Source organism: Emys orbicularis, chromosome 1, assembly GCF_028017835.1.
Source record: "Emys orbicularis isolate rEmyOrb1 chromosome 1, rEmyOrb1.hap1, whole genome shotgun sequence".
Lineage (NCBI taxonomy): Eukaryota > Metazoa > Chordata > Testudines > Emydidae > Emys > Emys orbicularis.
Window position 1 is genome coordinate 47,379,153 of NC_088683.1, and position 12,055 is coordinate 47,391,207.

Here is a 12,055-nt window from a genome sequence, read left to right on the forward strand (position 1 = left end):
CAGGGAGCATCACACTGCAGTCACTGATCTTGGCTAACTTTTCCTTTGCAGTTTAAGTGCTGTGGAGTGGTGTACTTCACTGATTGGCTGGAAATGACAGAGATGGACTGGCCTCCTGACTCCTGTTGTGTTAGAGAGTTCCCGGGATGCTCCAAGCAGGCACATCACGAGGACCTTAGTGATCTTTATCAAGAGGTAGGGTGGAAAAAATAGCATTACACTTAAATATTTCAGAAGGGTGTGTACTTACATGTTCCTGTGACTTCCAAACTCATAACATGTAAGTCTGAAAAATGTTTGGCGTTCGTACTGAGTTCTTTGGAATATTCCCTTCTTTTTTGGCAAGGATCTCCCACCATAGGGATAGATGTCTTCCCAAAGCTTGTCTCTCTTCCCTCTCCCCTGCCCTCAAACATTCACCCCATTCCCACTTCTGTATATTTTGGAAACTCCTCCTACTCTGAAGGTGTGCATTCCAAATATATGGGCATATATTGACAAATGGATTCTGAAAGATGGATCTGTTGTCATGCTTCTCATGAAAGGCTGTGGTAAGCAGAAAGATCTGTTGGTGGGTGGAAATGGAGGGGGAGATTTTATATAGTGGGCCATATTCATTCCTGGTATAACTCAATTGAAGCTACAAGGGTAGTACCATCATCTTAAAGATTAAGAATTTGGCCTCCTCTTTTTGGTTACTGAGGTAATAGAGAAGTCTTCCATTGTTAAATGGGGCTATGCCCATAGCAGATATACAGAATCAGTGGATTTGTGGCCTGCCTTTAATTGAAGCTTTCAAAAATCTGTTCATCTAGAAATGAGATCAGGCATTAGCAATGCAGTTAGCACCTTGCACACGTCTAAGCCCTGAAATAGCTATTTTACATTGAATAATATGGTCACATGAGTCTTCCAGTTTTGGCAAGCTGATTACTGAAACTCCAAATGGCTGTGGACATAGAAGACCACACACTAATTCATAAATTCTGTTTCTCCAACTCACCAGGATGGAGAGAGATTTTAGGATTGTGAAGGTCCTCAGATACTATGATAATGATGACCACATAAGTACCTAGACAGGAAGATGCCTCTGGCAAGTCCTTTGAAAATCCAAGAGCTCTGTTGATGCCTCAGTCAGCAGGGATCATGCACACAGACAAATAACACAGTCACTCCAATGTGAATATACATGGAGACCTTATGCCAAAGCAATCGTTTCCCATGGTCTACACTATTATTGCTGAGTTGTATATAATATTTTTTTTTAAAAAGAATAAGAAAATTGATAATGAGAGGGAATACATTTGAGCCTCAAGAGATTGATAGCATCACTTGAACAAACAATCAGTGTGTGCAGGATCAAAATATATTAAAACTAAGAAAACATTTTCATTATTGATGCTCTTATCTCTTCTCATGCAGACTTGCTCTTGAGCCTGCCTCATCAAAGTATGCTGTTTTTGCAGGCATTATCACTTATGCTGGCAGAAAGCTGAACATCATTAGTTGTGCTCTCAATAGTACTATGATTGATGTCTCCAAGATGGAGGCATCAGGAACATAGTATACAGTATTTAAATGTGAAAAAGGACTTTGAGAGGAGAGCAAATGTACATTTGCCTCCGTGTGTATGTTAGGTATGTGAAATAAGTTTGAGTTTGTGGTAATCAGGAATAGCATTTGATCCTATTTCAAAACTTAGATCACTTGAATTTCTTAGAACAGACAGTATCTTGGAACGGTTGTAGTTTCTACTTGAACATAACAATCATATTCTGTGTGGAAAAACAACCAAATATTAAAAGCATGTACAAGTTTTATTTTGTTGATAACTTAGTATTTTTCATTGCTTAAAAACAAAACAAAAAACATAAGAGTCAGAATAGCTTTTAACTTTACACTTAAGGCATAACATTATAGCAATAACTTTGCAATTTACTACTCAGGAATTTATGGTGATGTTGCATTCTTTTGGCACTTTACTTCTGTTTGCTCACTTTGGACCTTTGGAGAGTTTGAGCAAGGATTATTCATATTAAAATAATACTATAAATGTTGTATGAAACAGACCTGCCTTTGCATTTTTATAAGGTTTAACCAAGGCTGCTAATAATAATATTATGTAGCAAGACTAGTCATCTTTCAAGAGGTCTTTTACTATTTCTGTGAGTGGAAGAGGGGGGAAAACAAACCCTGTAAAGTAAATATATTTATTGGCCAGGACATTGAAGTTAAAGCACTTTTAAATCTGAATAAATGAGTAGTTAAATATGTTCTCCTTTGGAAGAGGTGTGAAATCAGATTCTTTCCACTTTGAGGATGATGAAGAAACATTTGCCAAGCACTTTTAAAAATCATGGTTTTTAAAAACTCCATTATATACAACAGACTTTTTAGAAATATAAAAGTGCAATTTTGCTATTTGGCAAACACTTTATCTCTGCTGTCAATCATCTTCCCCCAATGTGCATGTTGTGCTTCAGTGGGTCTGAAGCTATATGGTCTCTGTTTTGGCTACTTCCTTCTCTTTAGCATCATCATCAATAATATTAATACTCTTCTGAAACTAGGATTGATTAGTTAACTTAGGTTTCCTTTGTTGACTGTAGCAGAGCAGGCTACAAACCATTGTCTGGCCTACATAAAGTTTTGCCTCTTTTTGTTTGTTGTTTAATTTAGTGACGTTGGTGAACTGAAAATATCTAGCATTAAATTTTCCATTCCTCTCAAGCTACACTCAGTTCAGAAATGGGAATGGTGTAAGATGTTCAAGTGTAACTGATGTAAGTTAGAGCAGCTTCAGGAAGCTCATGTCACTGAGAAAAGACTGCATTAGCAAGGAGGAGCTTTCTCCACTCACTGGGGAAAAAGTCTCTGTATGCTTTTCAATGAGTCCTTCTGATATCAAAGGTTTTGAACAAAGCTCATGAGCCAAAAGTTATATTGATTCTAAGAATGTCATCCTAGCCCAGATAGGTATAGCCCAGACTTGGCTTTCATGCTGATCCCATCAGGCTGAAAATCTGGCTTCAGACCATCACTCAGAATCAGGGCACATTACCTCATCCCAGTTTATTACAGCTTGGCTCCTAACAAGGTTGAGCCTTTAATTATGGTGTCTCTGAGTAGATAGCTGGCTCTTGTCCTTCAGGCATCTTAGAAGCAATTTACCAGAAGGACTTTCTTCTCTGAGTGGAAAAGGTTTATCATGTGGTGGAATCAGATCTCAATGGACCTCTTTATCTGCCTGGTACAAAAACTGTTTGAGTACCACCTTCTTGTTTTATTTGACTAGGTTTATTTAATTGCAGTATGTTTTGGCCTTTTTGTTCATTTGGAGCTTAACACTTTTAATGCAACCCTGATGAAATCTCCTTTTGAACCACTCAGTTCCTAGGAGCTGAGTTCCTAAGACATGGAAGGTCATTTTCCTGGAGACAGTGAGTTCAGTTCATGAATTCCTCGGTGGAAGGCCAGAAGGAAACATAATAGTCATTTAGTCCAACCTCCTCCATAGCACAAGGCAAAGAATGTCATTTGACATCACGCACAGTAACTGATGGTCGAACTAGATGTATCTTTTAGAAAGACACCCAGTCTTGATTTAAAGAATCAATACATCGGTATTATGTAGAGATTTTCAACTGTGGATCTCACATCATGTTAGAAAGGAAAGTTATGTATCATTATCTCCATTTTACTGACTGGGAAAATACAGCACAGAAAGGTGAAATGTCTTGTCCAAGTCATATAGCAGGTCAGTGACAGAAACAGGATACAACCCAGGTCTCCTGACTCTTAACCCATTGTCCTGTACACTGGAATACGTTGCCTCATAAAATGAGAGTGCTTGAGGCCCTAGAGCCTGATCCACCTTGTTATACCCAATTAAGAAGAATCAGGTGGTGCTAAGGATTCATCCAGGACTCCTCTCTGAGGTGGGGTCAGAAGTCAACATCCATGGCCTATTGTTCTGCCAACATTCTTTCCACTCCCACGTCCTCATTCCAGTGAATCCTTTCTCCCTGTGCTTGATGTCCACAGGCTTTTTGGTTTCACTTGGAGCAGACTAACATCCTTAGATAGGGCAACTAATTTTCTATTGCAATGACCTTTGTGATCTGAACCTTACAGGATATGCCAAGGCAAGGCTGCTTGGCTTGTGGATGTCTCCATCACAGACATCTGAAAGGCAGCTACATGGTTCTCCCTCCACCCCCATTCCCAAAGCGTTATTGGATTAATTCATCTTCCAGGAAGGAATCCTATTTTGGATTCTTTGCTGCAGAATTGGTTCCAAGTTAAGGCAGGCCATGCTTCTTCTCTTCCACCACAAAAAATATTTTTGCTTCATGTTAAGTGGCACCATATTTTCAGTTGGCAAAAACATTTTCCCCATGAGTTTGATCCTCTAGTTTTGGGTTCATTCAGCAGGCCTGTACTTTAACATCTGATGCTGTGTTTTGAGCGGTAACTTAATAGTCTTTTTTATGATGGAAAAAAGTCTGTGTTTGGATTGATGTTGGGCATTGACATAGCTGCTGCTCAACACAGCTGTGCTATAATTTTCTTTTGAGATATCTCCTGAGCGTCTTATTCTTGAAGAGTCAGAATCCTGCACAGATGGCATTGTTAATGAAAGGAAGATGAGTTACCTGTAACGCTGGTGTACGGAAGATATCGTCTTGCCGGAATCCTGCCCCCCCCCACCCACTGCGCTGCAGATTTTGGAAGTAACCTTTTTCGGAGTTGTTTTTCCTCTTACACTTTTTTTGCCTTCTGAGCTATTATTTTTTGCATATGTTGATCTTTGTGAATTGGTTTTCTTTTCGGGAGCTTCACTTCCTGTGCAATTGAAAGAATAGACTGGAACATTTGAAGATCAGCAGTAATCAGAGGGTGATGTAAGACCACAGTTGTGGGCTTGGTGTGCTGGCCACCTGCCTTCAATAGATTAAAAAAATATAATCTTGAGAGGTAGGAGAGTTCAGCTGTTCTAAAGATAAGAAGCTAAGGCCTAGGCATAAGAATCCTGAAAGATGTTATCTTCAGAGAAGCAAAATTACAGGTAAGTATCCTTCCCTTTTATAATCTGATGGACTCTGATTACATATAGGAAGCAGATCTGTTAACTAAGTTGATGTCATTTGTATGTAGTTACTTTCAGTGTAGAACTAAACTTTTCTAATCTGATTTTCATTTACACTACAGCCACTTTTCAACACTGAGTTTTAAAGTGGGTGTAAAAGTATTTTTTGCCTACTTTAAGACCCCTTTACACTGCCAGCAGTGTAAAATGGCCATAGTATAAATGAGAATAAGGCCCTAAATCTATAACTTTGCAAGCTTGAGAAAGTAATACTATACTGAATGATCATTACAAATTGTTATAGTTGGTATTGAGTTGTCACTAATGTAAGAGCTGTTCTTGACATAGATTTTTACTTCAGTCTAGGAGAGTATATTTATATGTCCTTTAATTGCAATTTACCAACTCTGAGTATATAGAATACGCATAAATAAAATGTATAAATTGGGGATAATGGGAATGGCTGGATAGTTCTAGTTTTGGAAACTGATTTTGAATGTGAACCAGAGCAGAAATGTAAGAGCATCATTAAGTGGAAGGAGGCAGCCTAGAGAGATCTGGTATAATTTGTCTTAGTTACATGTCTGTACTGCAGGAGCTGTAGGGATTAATGCTGTTGCTCTCTGATGCTGATGTTTCCTCTAGGCAGCAGGTGAACTGAATTTGAGTACTGCTGTGGGTAAGCATTTTTTAACTGTGACCAGCATGCACTTTAGTTCCTCATAAGTTATCAGAAAATATTAAATGCAGCTAGTTTCTTCACAGTTAAAAACAAATTTGGAGCAGCATAATTGAAACAATGTATTTTGCTTAGGAAAACATGCCCAAGTGACTTTCTTGTTCTGTATCAGTTTGAATTAAAGGTCTTTTGCTGCAAAGATTTTTGTTTTAAAATTTCGTAGAAGCCCAAATTTGCTTTTTGTTCTGCTCTGAGTCTCACCTGTGTTAGACCATTGACAGAATGAAACTGTTGAAAGTCTGTGTTGTATTACTGTGGTTAATACTGGAAAGATGTCAAAGTCCTTTAATGTATTCTGGCATAATGTTTTCAGAATACATGGGAATAGTTCATTCATTTCAGATCTAAGTAAGGGACCTGTTGACTTCAGTGGGAGTCTGCATGTGAAGCACTTGTAGAATCAGGCTGTTAGTCATGTAAACCGGCATCTATGATTGTGGCATTTGAAATAAATATTGGTTTCTGGAAGCATTTAAGATGACTGGAATACTAACGTGGTCATGCTCAGTGTTAAAAGCCTGTTATTTTGGCCAGTTACTTATTTGTCATAAGACTATGTGGAATAGATTAGTAGGGTCATAATCACAGAAACAACATTTTGAAAATAACATGACCAACCCGATGGCTTATTGAAGTGTCCTATTGGTACTAGTGACTGTGTGCTTACGTCACACTATCCTGTGCAGATCTGTGTCTCTGTGAATTTCCCCTCGCTTGCCCTGTGCAGAAGACCCACCTTTAAATCTCTGTAGAGTTCAGGGGTGGGATAGAGCTGGGTTGGGCGGAAGGAGCTGAAGTGCCGCTCTCCACAGCACTTTCCCTTGGGATTGATTTTAATGTGGAAATCTGGGCAGGGATGAAATATAATTTGCAGTTGTATTACCTCCTACTGGTTCCCCATGTACAGTTATTACTGAGCGGCTGCAGAGGGGCCCTGGCTGTGGCTCTTCCTGGACACATCCTGCTAGGGTGAAAGGGCCTCCCTTTCCCACAGATCCATGAGATGCATGGCCAGGACGGGGGACTGGATGCCTGGGCGTAAAAATCTGTGTCCCCCTGTAGCGGGGTGGTTACCCCGCTCCTGCCCCGAAGGGCTAAAAACAGCCAGGGAGAGGGCTGTGGCAGGGAAAAGCTAGGCTGATTGGGGAAGTAGCCACAGCTGGGCTATGCCCCAATCAGGTTCAGCTGGTCCCTATAAAAGGCTGTTAGCCAGAGGCCCAGAAGAAGTCTCCCTCTGCCTGTAGGAAGCTAGAGACAGGGTACCTGAGTGGAGCAGGGCCAGGGAAAGGCAGAGGCGCTGGGGAGCTCCAGCCTGGAAAGTCCTAGGCTGTGGCCTAGCATTGGGCTAAAAGGTACTGGTGGTTGCAGAGGGCAGCCCGGGGTAGGCCAAGGCAGCAGGTCCAAACCCAACCTTGCCAGTGATGAGTAGGCGGATACTGCAGTCTGCCCCAGGGTGTGGGGCTAGACGATGACTGGCAGTAGCCTTATACTGAGGCGAGGTGGGAACAGTGGGTGGAGGTTCCCCGGGGAGGGGATACCCTAAAACTGAGGGGTTACTGCCAGGGGGCAGCACCCCAGGTAAAAGGGCACCGGGGTCCAGGGAGGGACACAGGGGCCAGAGGACAGGCAGATCACCGGCCTGCAAAGGGCGCTCCGACAGCTGGAACGAGCTAATTCTCAGAAGTCACCAGCAGGAGGCACCGCAGGGGTGAGTCTGCTCCTCTACACCCCGCCTCCCCAAAACTTCTCTTTCTCAAGAGAGACTGGTTCAAGGAAGACTGTGCAAGGCTCCTTAGATGTTTTTTCTGCAGGGAGAAGACAGTCAGCCTTGGATATTTTGGTTTGGGTGTTTTCCTGTAAAATTATTGTCTGCATCAGCAGTTATCAAACTGTGGTCCAAGGAGCACTTGGTGATGGTGTGCAGAGAGCTGGGTGGTCACGTGGTCCTCACTCTGCCTTGATTTTACATTTTAAAAACAGCTGAAATGCAGTACTTTCTTAATAGTACTTTTCCATGTCAGGAATGGCTGTAGCTGCATGCTGGGATATTATATGATCATGAATGGGAGGAGAGGAGCTGCATGGAGTGATCACCTTAATAAGATGCTAAGGGCTTGTCTTCAGTATAGCTAAATCGACGCTGCTGCAATCGACACTGCAGCATCGATTTAGCAGGTCTGGTGAAGATGCAATAAGTCGATGGAAGAGCGCTCGCCCATCGATATAGCGCGGCGTAGACACCGCTGTAAGTTGATTTAAGCTATGTCGACTTCTTTTACGCAACTTGCGTAACTTAACTAGCGTAACTTAGGCCAGGTCTACGCTACCGCGGTAGTTCGACAGCTGGCAATCGAAGTTCCGGGTTCGATTTATCGCGTCTGGTCTGGACGCGATAAATCGATCCCGGAAGCGCTCGCCGTCGACTGCGGTACTCCAGCTCGGCGAGAGGAGTACCGCGGAGTCGACGGGGAGCCTGCCTGCTGCGTGTGGACCGCGTCTGAACCGCGGTAAGTTCGAACTAAGGTATGTCGACTCCAGCTACGTTATTCACGTAGCTGAAGTTGCGTACCTTAGTTCGAATTTGGGGGTTAGTGTAGACCAGGCCTTAGATAGATTTACTTCGTTAGTGTAGACAAGGCCTTAGATTGCAGTTCTTTTTGACAGGGACCATCTTTTGTTCTATGTTTGAACAGTACCTTCCACAATGGGCTCCTGGTCATGACTGGGGCTATTGGGTGTTATGGTAATAGATATAATAAATAAGAAGGTGATGTGGCCTTCAGTATAAAATGTTAAAATAATTCTGATTGACAGAACAGCACTGAGGCATTCAGACCAGTTTGCTGAGGAAGAAGAGTGATTTTTGGGGAGGATGAATGACAATGCTGTCTGCGTGTAGGGAAGCTACTTAGTTATGGACTGGTAAACTTCATCAGTGCAATTTTTCACAATATTGCTCTCGTTGCTGTTTTTTAGTTACAGTAACTGATAGTTTGTGTTAAACGTTCTATTACCCAAGAACAAAATGTTTTCAAATAGGTTGAATATGTTACTATACTGTATGTAGCAATAAGATGCTCAGCCCAATATAAGATACAGGAATAAAAACAGTCCATGACCTAAAGGTTTCACAATTTAAAAATCACAAAGAAGCTTCTATGTACAAATGAGCCCAAAGTCTGGTTAGTTTTAGAGTATAGCCCTGGTGAGTTGCCCTAAGTATAAAACATACATGGGTGGGTTTTTTGCAATGAACAGAGGCTGTTCGTTGAAGAACGAAGAGCTGGAATAGTAAAAATGTACTTTGTGAGTAAGGAAAACTACTTGTATCTAATACTTTGGAGAAACTGATCAAGAATCCTTCTGTAAAGGTTGCCTCCCTTCAGTTGTTTCCACAGTCAGAAAGACCACTGTCTAGGCTCTTTCTACAGAAGTCAGGAGCTCAGAATTAGAAGATGATACATAGTGTATGTAGCTAAAACCCTTGAGTCTGGGAAAAGCCATGATGAGGTTATACAGTTTGGAAAATCTTTGCTTAGGATATTGGTTTAATTTCTATTGATGGTGTTATAAAAATATGTTCTGTTTGGAAAAATCAAAAAGAAGTTTAAAAAGTTGATCTCATGATTTAAAAGCTTAATAGCAACAGCTTAAAAAAAGCTTTACAGCAACAGGCTTAAAAAGTCTAAAGTCTGTAGTTTAGAAAAAAGATGAGTAAGAAAAGATTTGATGGAACTGTCTTAAATACTGGAAAAAATAATTACTTGAGTTTTTTTCAAAGTAAACAAGGTTGATAGAGTCACAGATTAGATGAGCAGAGGTCATGAGTGGAGAGAAATATGGAACAAACAGATCTCTGGGAGGTTTAAATTAGATCCATGAAAGGATTTTGAGACAAGATTGTGGAAAGGGAAAAGAAGCAAGCAAAGCAATTTTACAAAGCATGGTTTTAAGAATGGAAATGTGACCCTTGATGGGTCAAAAGGCCAACAGTAGATACTATATCTGTTTAAAAATAAGCATTTGGAACTCTGAGGTAGATCCAAATAATGTTGACTGACCTTTTTGTTATCTGTTTTGTTCTATAGGGTTGTGGTAAAAAAATGTACACTTTCTTGAGAGGAACAAAACAATTGCAAGTGCTGCGATTTCTAGGAATCTCTATCGGAGTTACACAGATTCTGGCTATGATCCTCACTATTACTTTGCTGTGGGCTCTATATTATGACAGAAGGGATCCTGGGACAGATCAAATGATGTCCTTGAAGAATGACACCTCACAACACCTGTCATGTCATTCGGTAGAGCTGCTGAAACCCAGCCTGACAAGGATCTTGGAACATACCTCCATGGCAAACAGCTTTAACACACACTTTGAAATGGAGGAATTGTAGGTGATACAAATGAATGTGTGAAGTCACAAAGTTATGGGGCTTTTGTTTTGTTTTCCCCCTGTTCTGTCTCCTGCATTTTTAAGTATACCATTCTGTTTCAGAAAATGGCTAATGAACAGAAATGGAGATACCTCCATGGAAGGACAGTTGATCAAAGATCTGTCTCTCAGCTTCTTAGAGCTATGAAACAATTGTTTTGCATAGAAAGCACCATTTACTGGATGCAGTAATATTTATCCATAAGATGTACAGCATATAAGACACTGATATCTACATAAGTAGATAGACACTACTAATGACACTTTAAAAAAAGAAAGCATCATAGAAAGTAGAAAGATAACTGTCTTCCATAGAAATGCCTATATTTGAGAGGCAAACAAAATGGACTTTTGAACACATTTCTACTAAACCATTGGGAAAATGTTCAGGGATACATGTGGATATAAATGTTTTTTTGTGTGTGTGTATATATAGTAGAGCTACAATTCAAGTAAATGCTTGGGTTTAAAAATTGCATCTGTAAAAAGAGTAAGTTTTTTTCTTTTTCTTTTTTTTTAACAGCACTTTTATTTTAGCTGTTTCATTTAAAGATAATCTAAAAACCTCTATTTTTATCCTAAGATGATTGTTTAATTTTTAAATTAAAACACATTAAACAGAGGTTTTAAAAACCATGAATATGATCAGTATACTTTATTATTCTAAATGTGACCTAATTTGTAGAAAGTGTTTGTTTTTCAAAACAGTATGTTCTTTGGACTGGATTTATTTAGTATAAATAAAATATATTTTCTTTCCAAACTAGGGATCAGTATAAGATTAGCAAATCTTTATAGATGGACCCCTCTTTCTCCTACTCCTCCTTTCTCCCCTCCAGATAAAAACGAAAGACTATAAGGAAAACAATGATCTACTGGTTTATTGTTCTGGATGCAATTGCAATAAATGTAATGTAAGAGTAAAGGAGAAATTTCACTCTAGCCTTTTCTTCATTGAAAGTTCTCTGTTGACTTAAATTGCCAAATGGCAACAGAGTTACAATCTATTTATTGAGGTGGGAAAAGTGCATTTTACTGTATTTTTATGTAAATGTTTATTTCATAGGATTATTTTTTACAGTCAAGCTCTTGAAAATTGTGTTTATTCCAATACCAGTGCTTTGTGACAAGTGGGGTTTTTACACAGTATTGAAATTTTAAAGTTTTTTTCCACTTGTTTTGGAACTGTGTAGAAAAACAATAAGGTGCCCTATGGCAGCTAATAAAATCACTACTGTCCAGAATGTTGTGATGGCTTCTTTGTTTTTAAAGTTAAAGAGAGTGGGTGCTTTTATCCTAATAATTTAACTTTAAAAAGCTCCATGTTAAATGTCCTTACTGCTGTCAGTTTGTCACTATTGTGTATTTAATGTTAAACACACACATGTTAAATGTAGACATTAGCTGTGAATTTCATTGTTTTTTGACCTTTTCATAAAAGTTTCAAGTGAATGGGAAGCTAGGGAGCCAGTTCAAAGTTTAACCTTTCTTCAATGATCTGTGTGTGTGCTTAAATCCTCTGCAGGCATCCCTCTCTGAGGTGAAGCTCCTGCTATGGGCTGTCCCAAGCCAAATTACAGTGTAGCTTTTGGACTCCACCTTCAGAGTGATCATGTTTATATCGGGAGATAGTGCTGGGGGGAAATAAGTGGGTTTTGGAATGCCACTGTGATGCAAGGAAGTTATTGAGCCCACTCCCCCCAGTCCCACCACATCAGTCAAGGTTTCTTCTGCAGCAGTCCACCGTTACTAAGGGCCATGGAAGACTGCTCTGCAGCTCCTGGCAAGGGGATGA

At 40.0% G+C, this 12,055-nt stretch overlaps 1 protein-coding gene across 1 annotated transcript in view; it reads left to right on the forward strand.

Annotated features, from left to right (window-relative positions):
• Positions 1-10,222, forward strand: part of TSPAN12 (tetraspanin 12) — a 65,122-nt gene extending 54,900 nt beyond the window's left edge. Inside the window, exons 6-7 of the mRNA XM_065423677.1 lie at positions 52-195; positions 9,917-10,222. Coding sequence (XP_065279749.1) covers positions 52-195; positions 9,917-10,222 — 450 coding nt within the window. The remainder of the gene's footprint in view (positions 1-51; positions 196-9,916) is intronic.
• The last annotated feature ends 1,833 nt before the right edge of the window (positions 10,223-12,055 follow it).